The following is a 27,518-nucleotide window of genomic DNA, read 5'->3' as shown; positions in this document are numbered from 1 at the left end:
TTGGAATCGACGGTAATCGACAAAAATTGAAAAACTTCTTCAGTTTATGTACTGTATTGATTAAAATACAATACTGTTTCTCGTAAAGGTATATACGAGGCCTGTTTCGGACGACAAGCGGTACATCTTGGGACCATTCGGTTAAAATATTATTCTGTGTTTAAAGCAATTGTTACTAAAGTTACAACATTGTAAATAGTGATTGCGTGATTTATACTTGCTATTCTTTGATATTTGAAGATAAATTGAGGTTCTGTACTAATAAATAAGACAGAAAACAAGACAGCTATTGAGACCCGACGCGGTTGTTGTTGCGTAAATCATATATTATTCAACAATAATTACATAGAATTACGTATTGCGCCCTTTTTAACGTAAAAGTTACTACCATTTATCACAGTAGATCCTCCTTCAATATAAAAGGAGAGAGGGAGGGAGAGAGGGAGGGTTTTAGGGAGGTAGAGAAGGGATCCAAGGCAATGCGAGATGAACCTTGGGTGCATTCGGGGAGACGCTATTAACGCTATAAACGCAAACGCTATGAACTTCGTTCGAAGAGCCAATAGCGCGACAGCGATAGCAAGCTCCCCGAACGCAGCTTAAGCGCCAATAGTATTTCGTGCCTCACCTCGAAAATAATAGCGAAAATAGCGCGAGTGATGACGTCACGCTGCCTTTACAGTGACGTCATCATCGTATATCACAGCGCCACAAAGCGTCTCCTCGAACAGTTTTAGACGATAATTGTGCTAATAGCGTGCTCCCCGAATGCACCCCTTATGTTGATAGAACATTCAGTCACCTTCCGTTCTGACAGAGGACTTTCTGTTTTAATTAATTGATGACTCCAACAATTTTGACTTCACCTAACTTGACCCGGGAAAAAAGATTAATTATATATAAATATATATATGATTATAAATTTCATGTAGCGTTATATATAAAAAGCAAAATTTCCGTACATATATGATGTTATATATAATTATATATAATCTTCTTTTTTCGGGTATGTAAAATATTAGAAAATCGTGAAAAAAAAATTCAATTCTCCTATCCTCCTAAAATGTGTGTAGAAAAATTTGGTCCCAATATGTATCGATCTATAAATAACGAATGTCCCGGTCACGGTGGTCCCGGTATTGACCGATTCATATAAATAACCAAAAATCCATAATATTTTCTTTTCTACGATATACATAGTGATTTCAATAGTATTGTTTACCATTAAATTGAAATGTAGATCTTTGTATGCTTGATTTCAAATATGTACACTCGGACCTCATAAGTACCCCTTTATAAACATATATATACACACACACACACACACACACATACGACACTATCTCCCCGCCTCCCGTTTCAAGCAAAGATCGATGAATTGGTAAGTCTTGATAATAAATTATTATAGTTTTACCAACAGGATATTAACAAATTCATTTTTTAAAGATTTTGCTTTTTACGAATACATATGTTTTCCGTTGCCTGGTTTTTGATCTTTTAACAGTTTTACTTTCAATCAATCAATTCAAAAATCATTTTAAGCATTTTCTCTTATCTGTTATTTATACATTTATATACACATTTTTCATATTTTATCATTAATGTAATTTTCGATAGAAAGTGAGATATATTTACACAATGAAAGACAAATCTACATAAATTTTGTAAAATTAGAGTATTTATGTAACTTTACATTTACTTTGTATATCTACAGAATTATTCGTGCAATTTTTATATCTATTAGTGTAAAAAACTTATTGAATTTTTATATATTCTTACCTCATATTCAGTTCTCTTACTCTTATCCAATACAGCTAAATACAACATTATTTTTACATTTTCTGATAAACATTTTTATGTTCAATTATTTTTAATTGTCATCCTAATTTTGTTTTTACAGAAATCCATTTTTTCGTTCCTTTTATAGAATTTATTTGTTTCCTAATATTTCTTTTACTCTTTCTTTAACTCTTTCTTTAACTCTTTACAGAATAAAGATATTTATAAATAATAATGTTTAATAATTAGAAGATGGGTAGTGTCGCATTTAGCTGTATTAGACTGTATTATAATTGATTATTAACATTATATTTAATTATTTTATTTGTTTTTATCTTACAATTAGATTATTATTTGTTGTAATAACTAGTCAGTTTAATCAAACTTATACACAGATAACTGTATTAAAAAACAAAATGGTTTATTGTAGACCATTTTTTATGGTAATTTTCAAAAAATACGGTAAAATAATGCAATATAAGAAAGTTGCTTACAAAATTATAAAGCCAATACACAATTATAAAATAATGAAAAAATTAATAGATATAACAACAAAAACATGAAAAATATGTAAAACTTACGAAAAAAAACTTAGTTTGTCACCCAAAAATCACAAAATGTAGTCTCAAACGGCCGTCCTTCGCGCGATTTGCCGGCCGATTGGGGAGCCGAAGAGGGGTTCAAATGCGAGTCGTTGCATGACAACAAGCACAATCTAGCAACATTACGTTTATGAAATATTGCAATGGTTTATAGTGTACAACTGGTTCATTGATGGACTACCTACCCTATTTACAGATGGAATAGTTATTTGTGTAACAAGTGCGGGAAGTTGAGAATTGGACACGAGTGCGGAGTGGACGCACGAGCCGAAGGCGAGAGACACCCGCACGAGTGTCCAATTCTCATCCCGCACGTGTTACACACCCTATTTTATATTACAAAGTGCGTGGAAAATGGCCCATTATTGCGCGCGCGTCATCTGTGCGACGGATGGCCGATTCCATACACGAGTCAAAACAGTGCGGTAATGTAACATTACCGCACTGTTTCTTCGAAACTGTGCAGTAATGTAAACATTACCGCACTGTTTTGACTCGTGTATGGAATTGGCTATTTATCACACAGATGGCGCGCGCGTAATGGGCCACTTTCCACGCACGTGTGATATAAATGTCTTTTTATATTTACCTAACTTGGCACTTTTTTTTTAAGGGGTCATGCCTAGTCAGGAAGCCAAAAAATAAGTGATTTTTGAGATTTTTTTGCATAAACTATAAGACTTGTTTAAAATTGGGTTGGTCTATGTGAGAGAATATATTTTTATGAATGTAACATAATGTTTTTAATAAAAAATATTAATAATTAAAAAAGACGGCCATCCTCCTGAGGGCCCTGTTAAAAAACTGGTTTTGCGGTAACCACTGCTGCTCAGATCTGGATCATCTGAAATAAAAAATGCAAAAAAATTTATTTAATATATTACAGTACCTACCCTTATAAAAATGTGCCCTTCATTGCTATTAAAAAATGCCATTGAATTCCCATTGTTCCAGACGCAATGGAAATGAAGGCATTTTTGCCAAAGATAAAAAGTTCCACACAAAATCCCATTGGTATTGCTATTGGTATTGCCACTGGTTTTGCCGTTGGTATTGCCATTGGTATTGCCATTAGCATTGCCATTGGTATTAACACTGGCAATACTAATGGGATTTTGTGTGGAAATTTTTATCTTTAGCAAAAATGCCTTTATTTCCTTTGCGTCTGAAACAATAAGAATTCAATGGCATTTTAATAAATGGTACTATTTTGTCTTTAATATACATGCCTTCATTTCCCATTGCCTTTGGTTCAACGGACAATCTAACAGGAGCTCTTGCCTTAGGCGACTAGCGCCTGAAAATATCTGCCTCGGTGTCCCGTAGGGGGTCTCATACATATACCAGTCCGTCCCGAACCTTGAATTTGAGAGAATGCATGAACGATGTGACGCCTAGCGCCGTCGATGCGAACTGCCGGTAATACAGTTACCGCGCGGGCGTGATGATGATGCATGTACCACTGGTGGCGCGAACCGCCACATTTACCATTGACGAATTTCCATTACAATTCACACTAAACAAATTAGCTGAAGGTAGAAAAATTCCATACAAATTTTATCCTTCATGAGTCATTGGCAGTTTCCATTACGCCTGTATGGAAAAGGTTGTCATTCGAATCTTGCCATTGTTCCACCCGACACGTTCGAATGGAGGAGTTACGTAGGGGCAAAGAAAACTCGTCGCTAGCTTGATCTTCGCCTTTACTGATTAATATAACTTGTATAAAACTGTTCGCGATTGTCGCTTTATGACCGTACGCTCGATGTTCTTGAACGTTCTGTCCCTCTCTCGCGGGGTGTGTCGCCGGTCCGCGCGCTCGGACTCTCTACCTGCTACTCGCTCACCTAGGTTCGCTAGTGGCGTTGCCCGCGATCGGTAAAACCACCGCGCAACATTCGAATCGGCACATCATGCTTTAACATGTCGCCCGCCTTGAAAGACTGGGCTTTCAAAAGAATATTCATATATAAATGAGAAAACAATGCTCTTTGGTATTAAATACAATGGATAAACCACGTGACCTTGCACAACAAAACTAATTATAAGCGCGTAGTATTATTCGCATTAGTTATATCTTAAACTTAAAATTAGACCTCGATGGGTAACAAACATATCTTCGACAGAGCGCGTTTTGTGACTCCCTTAGAAGTCTTTACACTGACAACTTGCGTTATTCCGTCATGACCGGAGTGGCACTCCACTATCCTCCCTAACGCCCAACGCATGGGTGACGCTTGCTCGTCGCGTAAGACAACCATCGCTCCAATCTCAATCTTCGACGCTTGATCCTCGCGATTCCATTTGCACCTCTGCTGAAGGTTCGATAAATACTCATTCGACCATCTTGACCAAAAATGTTGGGTCAATTTTGCAACGTATTGAAACCGAGTAAGTCGATTGGATGGCACCTCAGACCAATTTGGCTCCGGAATGCTTGTGAGTGCCTCACCGATTAAGAAATGACCAGGGGTCAAGGCAGTGAGATCGGTGGGGTCATTAGAGATCGGCGTTAATGGACGGGAGTTAAGCACGGCTTCAACCTGAGTGCACACGGTGTACATTTCTTCGTAAGTTAACAACGCTTTGCTTAAAATTTTGCGCAAATGCGTTTTGACAGATTTAATACCCGCCTCTCATAGGCCACCCATGTGAGGGGAATACGGCGGAATAAAGTGCCATTGTATGGCTTGTTCAGAGTAATGATCGATCGCCGATATATGAGATTGTTGCGACACTAGCTCGTATAACGCGTGTAACTCGTGATTCGCACCCTTAAAGTTGCTACCATTATCCGAATAAATGTTCGCACACTTGCCTCACCTCGCTATGAACCGCTTTAGAGCATTAAGAAAGGCGGAAGTGGTCAAGTCGGGAACTAGTTCCAAATGTATGGTTCGTGTGCTCATACAAACGAATAAACATAAATACGCTTTACATGTTTTATTACGACTAAGTTTAATGATAAATGGGCCTGCGTAATCAATCCCGACGTTGAAGAACGCACGCTTGGGAGTCACGCGACTCTCTGGCAAATCCCCCATGACATGCCGAGCAGATACGGGTCGAGATCGAAAGCAAACGATGCATTTATGGAGAACTTTACGAACTGCAGATTTGGCGGATAGAATCCAAAAGGACTCCTGTAAATTCGACAACAACGCTTGTGCACCGGCATGCAACGACTTATAATGCGCATCGCGAATGATAAGAGTAGTAACGGGATGATTGGACGGTAAAACGACGGGGTATCGACGTGAATACCGGGGCGTTACGCAGGCGTCCACCAACTCGAATAAGGTTGTCGCTATCCAAGAATGGGTGCAGCGTAATGAGTGCACTATCGTGCCTGACTCTCTGCTCAGCCGGTAATTCGAGAACTTCTCGACCAAAACGCTCCGCTTGTACCATGCGGAGAATGGCCTCATTTGCTGAGTCTGCGAAGGTTTTGGACGCTCCTTCCATCGCAAACAATAGGCGATGACTCTTTTAAGCTTCGACAAAGATGAAAACTTCTTGAGGATGTCATTCGTTTCGATGACTTGAGTGGCCAAAACGGTAGATTTCTTGGTTTCGGGAACCTCGCCATTAGGTTTCGGAGTAGGCAGGTTAATTTGATCCTCGGGATGCTGTAGCCATTGGGGTCCGTGCCACCAAAGGCGTAAGTCCTTCAACTGACTAGGTCTGATTCCGCGCGAGATCACATCTGCGGGGTTGTCCTCAGATCTGACGTGTCTCCATTGCTCTTGCGAAGTTAATTGGTGAATCTCGGTTAGTCGATTCGCCACAAAGGCCTTCCTGATGTGAGGCTCGCCATGAATCCAGGCTAAAACTATTTCCGAATCACACCAGTAAAATCGATCAGGAAGCGTTATCGTAAGTGCTTGAGTCGTTGAATAAGCTAATTTCGAGAGTAAGAGTGCTGCTAATAACTCGAGACGCGCAATACACAGCGTCTTTAGTGGGGCGACTTTGGACTTCGCACACACTAATCGAATAGTAACATTTCCCGTGGCATCAACTGAGCGTAGATATATACACGCTCCATACGCGCTTTCCGAAGCATCCGAGAAACCGTGGAGCTCTATGTGAACCGGATCCTTGCAGATGATCACTCGAGGTATGGAGATGTCATTGATGGAGCTTAACTCCTGGACGTACGTGGTCCATTCGGTGTGCAGGTTGATTGGCAACGATTCATCCTACTCCAAGTTGAGTTGCCACAATTTTTGTAGTAGAATTTTAGCCTTGATGGATAGCTGGACCGACAAGTCCCAGGGGATCGAATATTTGAGATACGGTCGACAGCATTATGCGTTTCGTCACGCGAGAATTCGTATTGTGTGCGGTAACACGATATTGGAACGTGTCTTTACTTGGTGTTCAACCAAGGCCAAGGGTTTTGGCTTGATGGCCTTCCTCTGCAATTATAGTAAAATCTTCGGCGCCTTCCTCAACTAAAGTTGGCTCGTTAGATTTCCACTTGGATAACTCGAAACATGCTGCTCTCAATACCGATATGAGTTCATCCTTGAGCGCTCGCAGCTCATCGAGATCATTGCAACCGGTCAACAGATCGTCAACGTAGAAGTCTCGAATGATGATTTGGCTCGCAGCCGGGTAAGATTTGCGTGCGTTGTGGGCGGCTTGATGTAACGACCGTATGGCCTGAAACGCCGACGCTGCGTTGCCATAAATTATCATGAGAAGTAGATGATCCAGAATGGGCCCGTCGATGCTAGGTTTCCATAGGATGCGTTGAAGATGCCTTTGATCCTCCTGGAGGTTTACTTGGCAATACATTTTTACAATATCCGCCGTTATGACGTACAGATGCTGTTGAAAACGCAATGCGATTGCGAATAAAGTTTGCTGGATGTTAGGACCCACTCGAAGTATGTCGTTCAACGATTTCCCTGAGGAAGTCTTCGCCGAAGCATTGAACACCACGCGTAGCTTACCCCCTTCGTGGGTAACGACCGGATGATGCGGAATATAATACACCGCAACAGGCTCCTCTTGCTCAGAATTGATGACGGACATGTGATTGAACTCGATGCATTCGTTCATAAATTTCACGTAGTCCTCTCGAAGCTTCGCATTCTTTTCTAACCTTCGTTTCAGCTTGTAAAACAACTTCAAAGCATAGCTGCGGGATTCTCCCAATTCGCTGGGATTGCCTTTGAAAGGAAGGCTCACGGTGAAACGCCCGGTATCGTCCTGCCAATGAGTCTTCATGAAATGACGCTCGCAAATCTCGTCATCGCTCGACATAACGGCTTTATGCTCAACCTCCTCGATCTTCCAAAATTTCTCGATTTGATTATGAAGCGTAGCCTCCGATGAGAAGCAACAAATATAAAACCTTGGTGGATCGCCTAACGCAACGTCTCTCGACACGACCCATCCCAGATGCGTTTTCTGTAAGATCGGTAAGGATTTACCAAGCTTGATTTGTCCGATGCATAACAACTCCCAAAACACGCTCGCGCCTAATATCGCATCGACTCTATCGGGAATGTAGAATCTCTCATCGGCGAGCTTGATATTCGGAGGAATTCGCAACTGATCTACAGCTATCTTTGAGAGCGGCAATTGTTCTATTATTTGTTTTACTATTAGGAATTGAACCTTGGCTCGATACGCGGTATGTCGAGACTGAATTACCGTAGATGCGCATTCCGTGAGATTAATTGATGAGGCCAGGGCTCCTACTGAGCAATTATACTGGTGCGTCGAAAGTTGCAATAGATCACAATATTCCTTCGTCAAAAAGTTGGATTGCGATGCCGAGTCAAGCAATACCCGACATTCATGCGCGTTACCAGAAGCATCGTGATCCATACGCGGGCCGTAGACAACAGCACTCTAGATTGCACCGGGAAACTGACGCTATTACAATTAACGCTCGAATCTTGTTGCCTTGCGTTCCCAACGCTAACGCTACTCGCATTCGCGATTTCTGAATTTACCACCTTTTCGGCATGGTTGCTCGGATGTAATAACGTGTTATGCTTAGCATTGCAATTCTTGCATGCAGACGATTGACAATCTTGCGCGAAGTGATTAGGACGCAAACAATTGCGGCAGAGTTTTCGTTCGTTTACCGCGGATATTCTCTGAAGAACGGTTAAGTCCTTGAACTTATTGCACGCGTACATCATGTGTGATTCCTCGTCGCAAAATGTACATTTACGCATTGATCGATTCTCCTTGCTCGTGCTCGCGAAGGCGGTTGAACCGTCGACTTTCCTTTGCTGCGACATCGATTTGTTTCTCTGTGGCTTTCCCGAAACTGATCTGCTTGTTTCAGGCTCGATTATGGAGCATCTCTCCTCGAGAAATTCAGTCAAGCTGGCAACCGTGATATCTTCCTTATCTTTTATGTGGGATCTCCACTTACGGCGAGTGGCGGAATCAAACTTTGCGATCATTAAGTGATTAATAATTGTATCCCAGGTATTTGCTCGGAGCGACTCTAATGCCCGAATATGACGAAGAATACCGTCGAGAGTTTGTCTCAATTGGTTTCCCGATTCCTTTTGCATGACCGAAACATCCAACAATAATTGCAAATGCCTGCTGGCAATAGCGCGTTTATCTTCAAACCTTTTCGTCAAGAGATTCCAAGCGATCGGGTAATTTTCCGCGGAGGACTCTAAAGACTGAATAACTTCTGCGGCTCGGTCTTTCAGAGATGATCTAAGATAATACATACGCTGAATGTTTGTTAGCTCGCAATTACCATCTATGAGCCCTTGAAAGCTGTCTCGAAACTCTAGCCATTTTTCCGGATTTCCGTCGAACACCGGAAGGTTTATCGCTGGCAGCTTGACTTTAATACCGTTATTTGCGTTACCAACATCTGCATGTTCGCGATTTGCCCCTGCAGGGCGGGTCAATGTATTTACGAGGGCACGAGCACGACCAAGAAGGAGACAGTATCGATCCTCGATGACCGGACGCTCCGCATCATCCCCGTCTAACGTTTCGATTTGCGATTGCACTCTATCAAACTGAGACCATGAATTTTGTACGAATTTGATTTTCGCTTTTAAAGCTTCTACCGGTTCGCCACTTTCGCTAAACCCGGTTATGAACGTCTCAAAATGTGTGAGACGCGCCTTGCACGTTCCGCGCTGACGCCTTAACGTCTCCAAACCTTCAGGCATGTTGACTTGTATGGGCCTCGAAGGTCTCGAAGTTCAACGTAGAATCTCGGCAACAATGAACAAAATGGCTACGCTGCTTTCTCTGCTGTCGTCGCGCGTGGTTCTCGGACTCTAAGCAGACAAAAGCGAGATAACCCTACTTCTATATAAATGCGTAAACTAAAACTATACCACCTCAGCTATCCGTTGCAATAGCGCGAGTACGTTTGTGCTGTACAGGGAGGCCTCTGCTTTACTCTCCCTTCCTTCCGCAATGGATGCACGCCTTCCGCGTGCGCTACGCTAGCTGGGATCGTTTCGACCAACTCTCGTTCGTATGCTCGTACTGCCGTATCCGGATTGCTATCCGGCTCGAAGGACCATAATGTTCCACCCGACACGTTCGAATGGAGGAGTTACGTAGGGGCAAAGAGAACTCGTCGCTAGCTTGATCTTCGCCTTTACTGATTAATATAACTTGTACAAAACTGTTCGCGATTGTCGCTTTATGACCGTTACGCTCGATGTTCTTGAACGTTCTGTCCCTCTCTCGCGGGGTGTGTCGCCGGTCCGCGCGCTCGGACTCTCTACCTGCTACTCGCTCGCCTAAGTTCGCTAGTGGCGTTGCCCGCGATCGGTAAAACCACCGCGCAACATTCGAATCGGCACATCATGCTCTAACAGCCATTGTGTTTCCATTCATCTTATTGCCACTCAATATTTTCCATTAACTTTTCCATATAATTCGCATTGCAAGTTCCATACACAAGTTTTAACCTTCATAAGCCATTAGCAGTTTCCATTACGCCTGTATGGAAAAAGTTGCCATTCGAATCTTGCCATTGCGTTTCCATTCATCTTATTGCCACTCAATATTTTCCATTAACTTTTCCATATAATTCGCATTGCAACTGTAGGGCAACCATACATTCCCACTGACCGCCATTGAGCACTCAAGGGCACATTTTTATAAGGGTAGTGAGTGAACGAACAGTTTTTCGAAATATTGATTTGGGACAAAATGGCGGACGTTTAAAGTTAAAGTTTCGGTTTTCGATAAAAATATCGCTTGTTTTTCGTCAAGAAAAATAACAATGCATCTAAAAAAAAATCCTTCGTTCAGTCACTATCTTTTTTAATTATTAATATTTTTTATTAAAAAAATTATGTTACATTTATAAAAATATATTCTCTCACATAGACCAACCCAATTTTAAACAAGTCTTATAGTTTATACAAAAAAATTCTCAAAAATCACCTATTTTTCGGCTTCCTGACTAGGCATGACCCCTTAAATTACAAAATAAGTATATCTAATTCAAAGAGATGTATTTCTATCTTTCAGGTACTCTCCGGTGAATTATCTCCTTTATTATTCAATGGATCCTGGGCGAGTAATCGCCATATATGTTATCGAGACATCTGGGGTGGCATCTCCTTGTTAAACGTTTCGAATATCGCATCGCACAGTTTGATGCCAAATGAGACATTTGTAAGTTTTTCAGACTTACGAATGAGACATTCGTAAGTCTGAAAATGTCGTAGAAATAAATTCTGTTATATTATTTTCAGTTCATCATCAGGATAATAAACGTTAATACCTTTTTTTATACAGAGACGATTAAACCCAGCAAAATTCTCTTTATCGCCGGATCAAAAATTCTTGCTTCTTGCTCAAAATGTGAAGAAACTGTTTCGCCACTCGTACTTAGCACAATATGTCATTTATGATCTTAATACACGGTCAGTGTAATTTATGGAGCATCGATAACACATCATTTGTTAACAGCGGGGTTAATGTAGGAACTTTACGAACGATTTTACAGGGAGTGCATTGTGTTAACACCTTATCCTGAGAAAGACAACCATCCATATCTTTTACTAGCCCAATGGACTCCAAGTGGACACGGACTCGTCATGGTGCAGGACTACGATATTTATTACAGAACAGGTCCCCTAAGCAATACTGCATATCGTGTAACGAACACTGCAGTGCCCGGTATATTGTCCAACGGCGTACCAGATTGGTTATATGAAGGTAAAATATTTAGCTATCAATTTTTTATTAACACTTCTTGCTTAACTTTCATACGGTTTGGGGGAGAGGAAGAGTTAAGCTGTAATAAAAGATATAACTAATTAAGATCTCGAGGTCACGTTCCTATCGGGTCCGAGATCCGAAGATCACGTTTTAAAATTGAGAGACAATGTTACGTAATTAACAATAATACACGATTTTTAATAAAACAAAACTAAAACAGTTATTTATTATTATTGCTTAATTATTATTTATAGAGGAAATATTGCACAGTGGAGAGGCAATTTGGATGTCGCCGGATGGTCATGTGATGCTTTATGCCTCGTTCAATGATTCTCTCGTAGAAGAGATGCACATTTCGTGGTTTGGAGAGGGAAACAAAGCTTTATATCCTGATATACGATCCCTACGATATCCTAAGGTACGCGATATATTCGAACAGTCATTGCAATATTTTTTACTGAAGCTAGATTTTTAAAAATATTATTTACGTTTTATGAACAAAAAGAAAGAAATACTATTCTAGAAACTTTGTATTTTATTTACTAGCCAGGAACGCCAAATCCTTCCGTACAGCTATACGTTGCCGATTTAGCTGATCCGAAAAATATTCGTACAAAAATAGTGAAACCACCACCAATCATCGAGCATACGTAAGTTTGTTAATCTCATTCAGAATAATATAATAAATAAAATATTCTTTACGTTGCGTACCCTAAAGGAAATGGATATTCAAAGGTATACAGAAATTTGTGTATCTTATATATTCAATTTGTATAGAATTTTGGCTTTATCTGTATACAGAGATTCAATATAAGTATATTCAGTCGTGTGTATTCCATACATACACAAAATGATACACACGACTGAATATACCTGAATCTTTGTGTATGAATAAGTCTTGGTCTACAATAGGTGTTTTATGCCCTAACAAATTTAAAGAGGTTCACCTGAGTGTGTTTTTCGTTGATCTTACCTAATAGAGCACCTTTCAAAGTATAACACGCTAAGTACATAGGTCAATGTAACGCTTAATAACTAAGAAATAAGCCCATGACCTTTTCAATAAAAATTACTTTTTTTCGAGCACAAAAACGAAACTCGTTTTCGGTATGTTTTGGATGCTAATCTCGTTTGTCAAATTGCTCTATTACGTCACAATTTTGAGGAATTTGCAGTTAAAGTTGCAAAAATGGACTAATGTATTTTGGACTAGTGTACTTTGACATAACTACGATATGTGACGTGTTGAAGAAGTTTTATTGCAATTACAATTAAGTATTTTGTTAAGATTTTCAGCCCTTAAAAGGAATTTGTATCGATTATTATTAAAAAGGTATTGATGATGAACATAACTTTTTTAACTCTTTCATGCCTGACTTTCTTTTAAGGAATAATTAGCATCTAATTACGTCTTACTAAAGGTTTTTAAGGCCGCTGATCATGAATCTATAATCAAAATTTCAAAATTTAAAATGGCGGATTAATATGACGGACAAAATGTAAAATTTTGAATTTAAATAAAACTCATATTTCAGGGATTTTTAAGATCGCTGATTTAACCCTTTAATGGCCAGTGGGATACGTATGTCCCACTTTTTTTAAAAAATCACATTTTCCATAAAAATTAACACATCGAGTTTATTAAGGTCTTATTTTAAAGAGTAAAGTAGGCTAAATACAAAAAAATGCTGAACCTGAGGGATAGCAACTCTTCAGCTACACACCCTGTCAAAAAGTGCCAAAATTACGTGAAAATAGAAAATAAACACGTTTAGGCAGAATTTTTTTGTTTACCTTTAGTTCATGTATACGTTTTGAAATAAAGTCAAAATTATATACAAAAAAGGGCTACAAGAAAAATTACCCCTGATAGTGATAATAAGCCAAAAAACACCCTTTATGCGTTTAGAATAGTTATTTTATTATTTGTTTCAAAAGGGTGGTTTGAGGGTGGCTAACCTTCAACAGGATGGCTTGAAGATGGTTTCCATGTCAGTAAAATTTTTTCTCATTTGAGAATAATGAAGTCAGATTTTCGACTTGTAACTTGTAACGTTCTAAACGGGGATGTTTTCTTCAATGTGAGGATGGTTTATAACGGTAGTAATGGTCTGTATATTTTTTACAATATACCTGTATGTTTTGGAACGTTTTTTTTACAATTTAGATCCAGATAAAGTAACAGGAAATTAGATTACAACATTTTTACGTTTTAAGTGTGGCTCTCCCATGTACGGCTAGTTTAAAGAGTAGAAAAATTATGAAAAATCTTTTTTACATATTTGATACCTGCTAACTTGAATCCACCATAAGTTGAGTGTGTTTAACTCTTGCAAAAAAAGTTGGCCATTAAAGGGTTAAAATATGTTGTTTCCATATTTACATTTTGTCAGCTACATTAGATCTGACATTTTTAATGCAAAAATATCGACTTTAGATTCGTAAAAGCGACTCGAGTAGCTCTCGAAATGAGTTTCATTCAAATCCAACATAAGCCCTAAAAAATTCCAATCACAGTCGATTAGGTATCCTTCCCACATTCGACTATGACTGATCAATTTTTTAGGGCTTAAAACACCTATGGTAGATCGGAACTAAAGCTAAAATACTACAGAAACTGAATATACAAAAGATACACACATGTCTGTATATCTTTTAAACACTCATTTCCTGAGGGCAATCACCTATCCAAGTAGTAATCACACTAATAGTACTTGACCTCATTGATCAAACAAATTACTGGTGACCTCCTGGCTCTCCCCGACGATTCCTTCTTACTTATATTTAACATATCTAAAAGCATCTTTATTTGCTTTTTGTTAAAAATATTTAGTGCACAATAATATTTGTTGAATATTACTTGAACACCATATTGAAATACAAATCGTGTACATGGTGACATCTTACAGTAGACAATCGAGAATCGTGCACGTGATAAACGCGTGTACACGAATTCGCTCTCGGCGTAAACCGCCGACGCTCGTCTCACTCTCTCATCAGAAGTGTATCTGAAAACGTGCTTCCGGGCTTGTACTAATCAGAATATATATTCTTGCATTTATTTTTTTAGTAATTATTGTAGTCATACCAGTCACGTGTGTTGTGTGAGGTATTCGTTGTCGGAAGTATTCGGGATTTACATTCAAAATTATAGCTCAATTCTCAACAGGTTATGGGCCCATGTTCAAAACATGCTCAGTGATAACGTGGTCGAGTGTGATAGACAATGGCGGAAACCGACACGCATTTCCATCGCGAAACTTGATAACGATAATTACCAATTATGGAAATATAAAGTTGAACTAGGTAATTATGCAGTAATAGGGACCACCCTTCGATGATCTTGACCTTGACATATGTTGTCAAGATCACCCTCCTGAGTGGCCTTCAGAAAGTTTTAGCCGCCGCTCGTTATTCGTTAAAAAGTTATTAACAAAAAAAGTGTCAAAAATATAGCAGTTATTTTACGTACTGAGAGACATAAACGACTAATATTACGTCTTTTTTTTTAAGTAGAGAATACTTTATTTCACGAGAAAGTCGCTGCTTTACCAAAACACAACATTTAAAGCAGTAAATTGTTGATAAATTGAAGTATTTTTGTTAAAGCAGAGAATACTTTATTTCGCAAGAAAGTCGCTGCTTTATTAAAACACAACATTTAAAGCAGTAAATTGTTGATAAATTGAAGTCTTCTTGTTAAAGCAGAAAATACTTTATTTCGCGTGAAAGTCGCTGCTTTATCAAAACACAACATTTAAAACAGTAAATTGTTGATAAATTGAAGTCTTCTTGTTAAAGCAGAAAATACTTTATTTTGCGAGAAAGTCGCTGCTTTACTGCTTAATTATCCATCTTTTTTTTTAAGCACAGAGTACCTCGTTTCGCGTGAAAATCGCTACTTTACCAAAACAAGTAAATTTTCTTCTGAAGTAGAGAATACTTTATTTAAATTAAAGTAGCGACTTTTACGCGAAACGAGATATCCTTTACTTAAAAAAAAGACGTAATATTAAGTTTTATGGTATACACGATCAGATGCTTTTTTTGAAATAATGTCCATTATGTATCCTTTAACAGAAAATATAAATGAATAAATATTATAGTAATTATTATCATTTCGTCCTGTAATTTCTTTTTTTGGTAAAGCAGCGACTTCTCGCGAAATAAAATATTCTCTGCTTTAACAAAAAGACTTCAATTTATCAACAATTTACTGCTTTAAATGTTGTGTTTTGGTAAAGTAGCAATTTTCACGCAAAACGAGGTATTCTCAGCTTTAACAAAAAGACTTTAATTTATCAATAATTATGATGAACTATTTAATGTTAGTGGATTGCTCGATTTCGCGCGCCGCGCCGAGGAGAGCACAAAAAATAGTCAATAGCTCGTGTAAAACGAGACAAGAGTCACTTTATTGAAAGCTGGTGTTACGTCCAGACGATCGTTCGGACGTCGGAGTGGGTTAATCAGTGAGAAAGAGTGAATTGAAAGCTTCGCGATATTGTGTGAGTGCCTCACATGAACGAGGAGAGACGGTAAGTCTACTATATATATATATACATTTCTTCTTTAATTTTTGACTGGGTTGGTACTGACTTCTCTAAGTATCAGGCGGATTTTTTGCGTTAACGTCTCGATTTTCGTTATCTTAGGTAACTGTGGCTCTTGGACCATGGCACTCGATTGCTCCCGATTTGCAACGACCGGTGATTCTACGCGAGGATCGGTTTTTACTGTCGGTGGCGGAACGGTGTTTAGCACGCGCGGATCGAAATCGCCGCCGGAATAATAGGCTCGTTGTAGCCTTTTCAGTTGATGAGCACGTCCCGATCGTCTGGATCGCACCATTGATGAAAAAAATGTACCTACCTTGGTAACTTGATGACCTCCGAGTACGTTATATAAGCATATAGTGACTTGGTTCAACTTCCTTCCTCCATCAATCGCATGCAAGCGTGTGTCTGTACGTGTGTTCTTGGGAGTACGCGTGTGTGTAAGCACCCTTACGGTAACGTGCAGGCAGTCGTAATTAATATATATATATTTTTTCGCTGATTTAGATTAATATATGTTATAGGAACAAAGAAGGAACAGAGGAATTTAGAGAACGCCCTGAGAGAGGCGCGCATTGACGGAAGGATCGGTTGAGAACGCCCTGAGGGAGGCGCGCATCAACGGGTATCCGGTAGAGATCAGTGTAAGATAAAAGAAGGATAAATCTTTATGTCTGGTAGAATGAGTATTTATTAATGCTGATGGCGTTTTGTTTATTACAGAGTATCCGGCAGCACGACGCGTGAGAAGGCACCACGATCTGTACACTCTCGCGGCTATGTCACTCGAGCTCGCAAGGCTCTCGCGGCTAAGTCCCTTCGGACGACAACGCTCTCGCGGCTAAGTCCTTTCGGACGATAACGGTCTCGCGACTAAGTCCCTTCTCGACTCGCGGTGCTCTCGAAATCGAAATGAAACTGAGAGAATCTGAGGGAATCTGCCTGGCCCGTCCCGCAGGGCCCGTATTTATACTCCCCGGTCGGTGGCGTCCGGGGTAAAGGGAATATTGTAATCACGCGAGTACGTGAATTTATCACGTGAAACTCTCTGTACACCGTGTTATTGATCGAGAGCGTCGCGCGTCGGTCCAGGCTACGAATCGATTGATCGATGACGAATTTATCTAATTATGCGAATATTATTTCCACGTTCCTTTATATTGTTGCGGTTATATTTTACACTGTTGCTTTAAATAATCTGTAATAAATTTTAAGAACAATACTGATAATACTTAACACTATTATTAACATGCGATTTACTTAAACCTACGAATTATAATAATATCAATACTGTCATGAGTCGTAAATTATATATACATTTATTCATGTGTAACATTGAACGGTGACAATATTAATATTATTATTCGTGCATCTACTAATTCCTATTTCTACGCAAAATACAGTATCTATACGTGCAACCTACTCTAAGCGTAATTTTACAGCAGTATCAGTGTTGCAAGCAATATGTATGTCGTGTCGTTTACATGCGGCTTTGAGATTTTTCGCGGTTCGTTACACCCCCCTCGTTAAGTGGAGGAACAGCGGTTTTTAACGCTGTGACTGCGAGTTGATCGAGCCAGGGTCTTGCGTCAGGGAGAGACACTTATTGATACGTTGCTCTAGGTGTTGAAATGTCTTAGTAACGTTGGCCAATTCGACGGGGATGTTGGTAGGTGTATCTTGCCCGCTGGCTACAGGCCTTCGGTAAAATGACTCGACTCGATCGCTGGTAGGTACTTGTATAGCACGTGTTACGGTTGCCTCGTTTCTAAATGTTGTGTACCAAGATTGGCCAGAAATCACCCTCACTCCTGTTCTCTCCTTCGTACGTAGCCTAAGGGTTAAGATTAAACCCATTAGTAACAGTCCGATTATCGATAAGCGGACAGTAATTTTAATTTCTGGCTGTGTAGAGGTTTGCTGTGAACGGTCTCCCGGTTCGATCCTGGCTTCCTCTTTAGTTGTGTGTCCAGCGGTGGTTATTTGCGGTGGCCCGGTAGGTCTAGGGCGGCCCCAGGGAAGCGTCCATGGGCTGACCACCTCAGGCGGCGTTGTTACGTTTTCTGGCTTCGGTGTAAGGGTGTACCATTGGCTCTTGATCTGATACATTGCAGTCTGGAGTGGGTCGCAACCAATTTCAGTCCCCTTTGTAATAATGATGCGAGTTCTGGGTAATAAGTAGGCAGGCTTCCCATTTACTAAGATCGGAAGTTCCTTGAAGCAGTCTCCGGTGGGACGCTGTTGCACGGGTACAGGGGTGCATCTGAACACCAGAGCAGCTTCTCCTCGTACATAAGCCGAGTAACCCGGGCTGTCCATAATAGAATATGCGAACATGTGTGGGTCCTGGTAGGCCAATAACATGCTGGTACGCAATTTTAATTCTTCCTTGAGGCATCTATCGCGAGCAATTTTAACATATTGATTTACAACATTGATACTAGAATCATTGACAACAACAATGTAACGAGGAAGTGTAGGTACAATAAAAGAACGCAACTTATTCTGGTTTTGTGAACCTTTTAAATGTCCTGCATCGATCTCCTTTATGACAATCCGAGGGTGTTCGGTTTGAAATACAGTAATATTACACGCGTCGTGGCGTGTGCGGACGAAGAGTAATATCTCGGACTTATTATATGTCACTGAATAAGCAATTTGATTGTTGGCTAATTGTATTCTTTGGGCGTTACCTCTATATATAACAGTCTGCGGCAAGGCAGTGCACCCGTCGTGAAATGACGGAGACCAGAAATTTTGATAACCGTCTTCGTCTTCACACTCGAGATCGGTGTAGGTACATTCAGTTCCCACGGGTAACCTTAGCTTATTATTTTCTAAATTTAATTTAACCATATGTCGCTTAATTACTATGTGAACATACGTTTTAATAGTGGCGTTACCGCGCAGATTAACCTGTAGCGGAACAGCGGTTTTAATTAATTTATTATTTCCAAACTCTGGAATCAAATAAGTATTCGTGACATCTAGGAGTATATTATCGAAAGTAGTGTTTCTCATGTGAAACCTCCCCCGAGAGTGCATCTGTATGCACATAGGTAAATTGATAGGTGCGAAATGTCGCCGATTCTCGGAGGAAATTCCAGCATTGAAGCCCTCTTCCTGGTCGTAACTTATTACTATTTCTATTTCGATTCGGCAGCTCAACACGTCCACCGTAGCGAGTCTGGACTTCTGTGCCAATTCTATTTGCACACTGTGAGAGGTAGGACTCTCGTCAGGTAATTGGCATTCGTCCGTATCAACAAGAGAGACGGTGGTGCTATTAGCGCTGGGTGTATCACAGTCAAAGCCCATTAATGCGTTCCCGATACGCACCAGTAGAGTAATTAAGTAGATACCGTAAATCATCTGCAACAAAAAGTTCATCCTGGCTCGCTATGGTAGGCTCTTTTGAGTTGATTACAATGGATTATTTTCGAGGAATTTCCTATCTTAATTTTGACGTTTCCATGATCAAGCACTTCTAAAACGCGATAAGGTCCGTTATATTGCGGGCTAAGTTTATCTAATTTTCTATTGTTAATCAACATTACGAGATCGTTTTCATGAAATGTTTCTGGGTGAGCGCGGAGGTCGTAGTACTCCTTGGATCGCTGCTTTGCCCTAATTAGATTACTCCTGGCTGACTCCTGTAGATCTTGAATTTCTTTAAACAGATTTGTAAGGTGGGAGTAATATGTAGAGAGGTCATATTCTCGATTGAATTTGGACGGAATCCGAGCGACTTGACCAAATACTAACTCATGAGGAGTGTAGCCAGTTCCTTCGTGAACAGATGTGTTATATGAGAAACTTGCGCGGTCTATGAGATCGTCCCATTGCTCTTCTTTACTAAGGAAACATTTCAAATATTCAACGAGTACGAAATGTGATCTTTCCAGTGATCCATTGGTTTGCGGATGATATGCTGTGGTGCGAAAATGCCTAATGCGAAATTTGATTGCGATATTTTTCATGATTAATCCAGTAAAGACGGTACCTTGGTCAGTTAATATAGCCCTAGGACATCCAAATCGACATATAAAAAAGTGTATGTAGGCGTTTGCTACTGTTTTGGCTCTGACATCCTGCAACGGGGCGTATACCGAGTATTTCGTGAGAAGATCCTGCATTGTCAGCACATACGCATTGCCTTGAGCAGACCTTCGAAATGGTCCAAGAAGATCGAGAGCGACTTTGTCGAACGCACGTCCGGGCGTATCAGTAATTATCATTGGCTGTCGGGTTTTTCTCCTCGTGAGTTTCTGGGTTCGACATACGTGACATTTTCTAATAAAGTTTTGGATATCAGTTTTCATGTTTTTCCAGATGAAGCGTTGTTTAATCCGACGGTATGTTTTTGTGACTCCTTTGTGTCCGCCACTCGCAGATTCGTGATGTTCCTGGATGATCGGTATCCGATAGTTTGCAGGAGGAATAAATGTCCGTCCATGGCATATGGTGATATTAATGGCTCGTTCTGCCATGGCAAGCTGCAAAGAAAGGCGAACGGAACCCCATGGGAGCGAATCTAAAAGTTCGGTTTTCCTTAAACTTACGGTAGGTAGGTCCAATTCCGCAACTACTTCCAATAGAGAGGCAAAGCATTCATTTAATATATTCTTATCTAGACGTACGCTAGGTCTTTCCTTCGTTGGTAATACAATAATATGTCGTTCAGGGAATGTTGACGGATAGACTCTGGCTCTTCCGAGCATGAGATCGTTAAGCGGCGGCATTTTTCCAGCATTTTCTAACTCAAAAGCACCATCATCAAACGGACGTTTATTTACGGAAACCATAATAACAATGTTATCGTCCCGGTCGAGTAACAACATGTCGCTTTCTCTCATATGACACCGTATTCCATGTGCAATTACAACTTGTGATTCTTCCAATGAATCTTCGTTCCAATTGGAAACGCGTTCTTCATCCGTAGCAGTATTCTCGTCGTGATCTCCTTGAGGCTCCTCTTCCTCTTCTTCCTCGTCATCTTCTCGTGGTCCATCAGGTGGTTCGGCAATTGCGATCGTGCTCTTCGGTCGCTGGTTATATCTACTCGTAGATGCAGGTTCGACTGTATTGGATGGAATCAGGGGTTTTGGTAGGGATAGTTGCGTCGGAGTCGATGGGGTGGATACTGTCTCTTCAGAATCATTCGAAATAGCACATTGCTTTCGCGGTCGATCATCATCAGAGTCAGTGTCACTTTCGTTCCCCAAGGAGGCATGAGCTTTTCCTGATTCGATGCGTTGTTTTTTGAAAATGGGAAGAAGGGATGCGAAGGAAATATCTGCAGGAGGGTTTCGGGATAATGCATCCGCGTTTTTATTATTGATACCTGCTTTATACACGATTTTATAGTCGTATTCTTCGAGTTTTAAACGCCATCGCATAAGGCGAGATGTAGGGTCTTTGACTCGGTGCAGCCACACCAACGGTTGATGATCGGTAATGAGCGTAAACTTGTGCCCGTATAAATAAGGCCTAAAATGATGAATGCAGTATGTAATTGCGAGTAGTTCTTTCTCAATGGTCGAATAGTTCTTTTCGGCCGCATTTAATACTCGTGAAGCGTAAGCAACAGGAAGGTCTTGGCCTATTATACCCTGACTTAATACTCCGCCTACGGCGTGGTTAGAGGCGTCGGTGGTGAGCAAAAATTCACGCTCAAAATCCGGGTATTGTAAAATTGGTTCCTTGCACAGCAAATCTCGGAGAGTCTCGAATGCTTGTTGTGTTACTTCGTTCCACACGAAGGTAGAATCCTTTTTGAGAAGGTTAGATAACGGACTAGCAATTTTCGAAAATTCGGGTATGAAGCGGCGATAATATCCCGCTAAACCGAGAAACTGGCGAACATTTTTCAAGTTTCGCGGTTTGGGAAAGTTTTTAACGGCTGCTATCTTTTGTGGGTCGGGCCTTACTCCATCTTTGCCCACCACATGTCCAAGATAATTTACTTCATGACGCAGAAATTCGCACTTATCGGGCTGTATGCTCAAATTTGCAGCTCTAAATCGAGCCAAGACTTTTTCCAATCTTTCATTATGTTCGCGTAATGTTTTACCGACCACTATTACGTCGTCGATAAACCCGAATACTCCTTCTAATCCCCGCAGAGCGTTATTCATCATGCGTTGAAAAGTGGCAGGCCCATTCTTGAGTCCAAAAGCCATGCGAGAATGCTCGAAATGTCCGTCTGGCGTTGAGAAGGCGGTTTTGTGGGCGTCGGCCGGATCCATGGGAATTTGTTGAAAACCGCTGGCAAGATCTATCACCGTAAAATACACCGCGCCACCGCATTGATCAATTATGTCAATTATGTTAGGCATTGGATGAGCATCGCCTTCCGTTTTTTCGTTTAAATCGCGGTAATCGTTGACCATACGCCATCTTTTCCTACCCATTGAATCAGGTTTCTTCGGTACTATCCCTAACGGCGAGCTATACGGTGAAGTAGAAGGCCTCACTATTCCCTTCTCGATCAAATCGTCGATTTGGCGTCTTATCTCCTCTCGATGCATCGGGGGAAACCGATACTGTTTAGTGGATACGGGTATGTCATCCTTGGTAATTATTTTGTGCGTGGTCAGATTCGTTTCTCCTAGATATTCGTGTGGCAAATGGAATCGATCGCTATACTCGCTGATTATTCTAATAATGCTGTCCCTTTCGTCAGATTTAAGGTGATCGAGTCGCAGAAGTCTTAATACATGAGATAATCTATCAGAGTTTTTATTAATATCGAAAAGTTGCACAGGAGTGAGTTCGCATTTATCCGTTTGCTTATGTATAAAATTTTCGAGAAGCTTTTCCGCCGAGGGAGGCTGTGTGTGAAGCGCGCGGAGAGGATTCCACTTCGGATCCACCGGAGTATTTGTAGATCCCTCATGGGAGTGAGTCGTATTCGACTGAGTAGATTCCGCGGATTTAATGCAGGGATGTCGACCTTGGTCGACGACGCACCTTGACGCGTCATAGGGGAGGCACTGCTCATGCCCTTGGAAATGCGAATTGGTAAGTAACTCTGATTTATCATGTGACTCGACTTTAGAATTTGGCGGCCTGTCATCGCTGACTGTTTTCTGAATTATTTCAGTGAGTGTCACTGTAGGAACTTCGATTTCTACCTCGTGGTCTAACGTATTGGCGATGCGAACATAGGCCTTATTGTTAATACAAGTTACTTCGGTGTCTCCGCAGTGGACTCCTTCGCATGCGCGTAGGCGAGGAAGATAGCCGGTTTTTATTTCCGGGTTGGAAACGCGAATCATAAATCCCATGCTCGTATAGGGAGGTACCACAATTGTTTCCCTTTCTTTGAAGGGGAAAGTAGAATTCCGCCATGTGACTTGGTTGTTTGCATAATCGATGCAAGCGTTATGTTCGGTGAAGAATGGGGATCCTAATATTCCCTGCGTAACGATAGGAAAATCATCCGACACTACGTGGAAAATCACGGGTACGTCCGCAATGTAAGCCATGATTGTACCAAGCGTGTTAACCACGTTTTTTGTAATTCCCGAGAGTTGGATAATTTCCCTTGCGTTGATAACAATGCCGTCTCTAATAGAACCTTCTCTTATTATATTGGGTTGCGCCCCGGTATCTAACATGAAGGCGGTTGGTCCGCGAAAGGAAGAGGATTGAAGTTCGACTGAGGGTATGTTTCCGTTATCGCCTCTGAGGACGTAGACGGATCTGGGTTCGTCTCCAGAGTATAAACGGGACGAGCATTCCCGAGGCCTCGAGCTGTCCCGTTCGTTGAGACCTCCGGATTGTTTCCCGGGTACCGTGCGACAGTATTATCCTGGCCCATTCGATTATTATTATTATTATTATTGACATTATGGTTGAAATTGTTTTCGCGATACTGCCTTTTCCGGCACTCGTTTATCAAGTGGCCAAAGTTTTTACAGTAGCTACAAATCTTTCGACCCGTATTCTCAGATCCGTTACTTGCAGAGGCGGTAGTGGAACCTGGGGTGGTAGCGGGTTCGCGTTGAAGTGTACGAATTTGCGGCGCGGAGGCTGAATTTTCCCGACCGCTTCGGGTATTACGGTATCGAGCCTCTTCTCTCTCGAGTCTTCTACCGATCTCGACGGTCTTTGCGCACGCTTCCGAGAGGTTACGATATTCTTCCGCTCGAAGCTCGAGGCGATAATCGCGCGGAAGCCCTTCATAAAAGGCTTCAAGCGCGAAGGAATCTATAGTAGCCACTTCCGATTCGAGCAATGGACGATTTAAACTCGTTTGATCACCCTCTACAATGGCTGTTCGGAGATCCTTAATGCGTCCGATATAATCCAGTATGTGTTCAGTAGGTCTTTTAAATGCCATACTGAGTTGACCACGATAATAATTAGAACTTCTTCCCGGCCCGAAAGCTCTCTTTAAAGCGTCGATAAATTTGTCGACAGTGGCGTGCATTTCATCTTCGACTGCCAAATAGGCATGATGAGTCAATTTATTGCGTAACATTCTGACGAACAGAGCTTCATCAATCAGCGGTACGGACTCTTTCGCTCTTTTACAAGCTCGCGCAAATTGCCAAACGGGAATGTTATGGCCGTCATATTTCGGTACTAACTCGAGTGCCTCTCGGAGATAAGCTTTCGGAAACATAGAAGGTAATGAGGAGTTGTTAATTCCGGGTTGTGGGCTCGCGGATAGGCTTCCAGCAGGAAACTGGAAGTTCAATGATGGCGGAAAATTTCCCGATGCCGGTTCTACTATAGGAGTAGAGGAGGTAGGCTCGGTGATACGAACACCGGATAAGGCGCTAGTAAGGGTTCGCAGCATATTTTCCAACATTTCAGTACGCTGGGAAAGTTCTCTTTCTTTTTCTTTTACATCTTTAATAGCCTGCTCATAATCAACTTTTCTTTCGTCTTTCTGTTGCAACACATTAGAAGCATCGGCAAATTCCGCGGTGCGATCGTCGGAATGATCCATTTTGGACAATAATGGTTATATTGCTTCACTATTTAACTATTTCCTTTTATTCTTATTAAATATTATAGAAATACTTAATGATAATATATTTTTTTTTTTTTTTTGTCAAAAGTTGAGTATGATCAAAGGTTTCGTTATTAGCGTGATGGGTATAGGGTAATAAATTGACTCGTAACTACATACACATAAATTATCACTTAAGCAAATATAGTATTCCTTTTATTATTATATTTCAAAATCAAATATCAATTCAGCAATAACGACACAGAACAATAACATGTTATATAAATCGTGAGCCTTAATAGTATCCATGTATTGTGTGTATTCAATGAAAACAAATTTCAGGTTTCATAATAAACCTTTGGTGTGTTTCGATTTATTCTTTCGTTTTTGCTTGTTTCAAATTGTAGCGTCAACGGTACTTATTAATATTAACTCTCAACTAATAATATATATATACAGCAAAGAAAAACATTATTTGCATACAAGGAGAAATGATTATACCGCGCTAATACTCTAATAATAACTGTAAACCAAAAATTGCACTTAAATGTTGATTTTGCAATTAATATTCGTGTATGATAATATAATCGATAAGCCAATATACTCTTGACGCTCCTGATAATTTCGAGCATTTACCTTGATTTTCTCCTTAAATCCTCCATAGTATTATTTTTAGAATTTAGCATAACTGAAAAGATTGAGTGATAAGAGAATGCTTCTTGTAGAGAGAATGCGAAACATAAATTAATTTTCTTGAGTAGGTATTTTGCAATACGTAAAATAACGATGTTAATAATTAAATTTTAAGAGCTCTTGCAATCTTAAACAGCTAGGGTTAGCAATTTGTATATAAATATAATAATATTGCTATATAATGATATAGTAATATTAATATTGCAATTTATCGCTTAAGAGCATGTAATCGCATTGAGTGCAGAATTCTGAATTCAAAAATTATTATGTGCATTACACAAAAAAAAAGGGAGAGAAAACATATATTCTCCGAGCAGTGAAAAATATAAGCGTTCACACTGATATTTTGCTTCATAGCAATATGCAGACTTCCTTATTGGCTTATTTATTATAGTTATAACACTTATAGACCGTTATGATATTTACGTATTTATATACATATTATTTACATGATATTTTTAAGGCACACGAAGAAAATCAAGCAATTCAAGAATTATCTTTAAGTGCGATGTCGCAACATCCGCGATATTTTCACATCAGGGATGCTTTGACATCCCACCGCTGTCACCAGTTGCGGCTTTGAGATTTTTCGCGGTTCGTTACACTGGTTACAATGTCAGATTCGCGTGGAAAGATCGCACTAGCTATTACACCACTTAAGCTTCGCTACGATTCGACTCCGTTTTTCGCTATCGACAAATACACGTGTCGCTTACGAATTGCTAGGGCTCACTGAGCTCCCGGCCGAAGCAAGCGAAACGATCGCGGCCGGAGCTCCGAACTTTTCCGCGAGAAATTTCGAGACGTGAGAAACGCTGATTGGCTCCAAATCGTCGAGCGACCAGACTATTGATCGCAGTACGAGCGATCACGCGATGTACACTTGTGGTCCGGGCGCGAGCAAAAACACCAAAAAACCGGGGTGAAGGCAAATAAACGCGTTTTCGAGCAAATCGAGCGTTCTCAAATATTCCCAACGCTCGCTTTCACTTTTTGAGCGCTAGATTCTTAACATGCCGCCCGCCTCGTATTCAACGGAATGCGAAACAAACGGGGGTGAACGAGGTCGCATAAGTGCGCACGCAAATGAGAGCTGAAGTCTTATGATACATTTATTTATATACACTATATACACTTGAGAGCTTAAACTATTTTGCACAATGTTCTTATATGTAATGAGGAACAAAATAGTTTTAGTTTAACGTTATTCTACGGGTTTCGTGGGCCCGATAGACGCAGGTAACCGACAGATCTGCGTTATTGGTCGCTTCAATTCGGAATTGGCGGTGCGTAATGTAACGACGCGAACGCGACCGTCAAGTCCGGGATGGACCTGTTGAATCCTTGCAAGTTCCCACTTCGAAGGAGGAAGGAGGTTATTTTTTAGTAAAACCAACTCGTCAACCTTGAGATTATCGTGAGATTCGGTCCATTTGACGCGCTGTTGCAATAAATGTAAGTAGTCCGACGACAAAGAACGCCAAATCTGTTCGACCATGAGTTGCACGTGTTGCCACCGCGACAGCCGATTCGCATTGATTTCGAGTAATGATTCCTCCGGTACGCTGGTGAGCGGTCGACCGATGAGGAAATGACCAGGCGTCAACGCGGTAAAGTCGGACGGATCGTCGCTGAGTGGCGAAATTGGTCGAGAGTTGAGGCACGCCTCTATCTTACATAAAATAGTCACGAATTCCGAGCGAGATAGGGTACGAGCACCGATCACCCGCT

General features: G+C 40.7%; 2 protein-coding genes across 2 annotated transcripts in view; one reads left to right on the top strand and one right to left on the bottom strand.

Moving 5' to 3' along the window:
- Positions 1–4,471: 4,471 nt before the first annotated feature.
- LOC112457783 lies at positions 4,472–9,553 on the bottom strand. Its single transcript, XM_025021016.1, has 4 exons — positions 8,207–9,553; positions 6,897–8,108; positions 5,646–6,583; positions 4,472–4,970 (listed from the first exon to the last, which is right to left on the bottom strand). Exons 1-4 carry the CDS (start codon positions 9,551–9,553, stop codon positions 4,472–4,474), a joined length of 3,996 nt encoding a protein of 1,331 aa, XP_024876784.1.
- Positions 9,554–10,916: 1,363 nt separating this feature from the next.
- LOC112457782 (inactive dipeptidyl peptidase 10) overlaps positions 10,917–27,518 on the top strand; it is a 95,296-nt gene continuing 78,694 nt past the window's right edge. The window contains exons 1-5 of the mRNA XM_025021015.1: positions 10,917–11,024; positions 11,148–11,275; positions 11,359–11,570; positions 11,828–11,991; positions 12,120–12,223. Of these exons, the coding sequence (XP_024876783.1) occupies positions 11,007–11,024; positions 11,148–11,275; positions 11,359–11,570; positions 11,828–11,991; positions 12,120–12,223 (626 nt within the window). The 5' untranslated portion in view covers positions 10,917–11,006. The remainder of the gene's footprint in view (positions 11,025–11,147; positions 11,276–11,358; positions 11,571–11,827; positions 11,992–12,119; positions 12,224–27,518) is intronic.

The sequence above is a fragment of the Temnothorax curvispinosus genome, unplaced genomic scaffold (genome assembly GCF_003070985.1).
Source record: "Temnothorax curvispinosus isolate PA1 unplaced genomic scaffold, ASM307098v1 QBEX01008256.1, whole genome shotgun sequence".
NCBI classification, from domain to species: Eukaryota; Metazoa; Arthropoda; class Insecta; order Hymenoptera; family Formicidae; genus Temnothorax; species Temnothorax curvispinosus.
The sequence above is the reverse complement of the archived record's forward strand: the minus strand, read 5'-3'. Positions and strand labels throughout refer to the sequence as shown.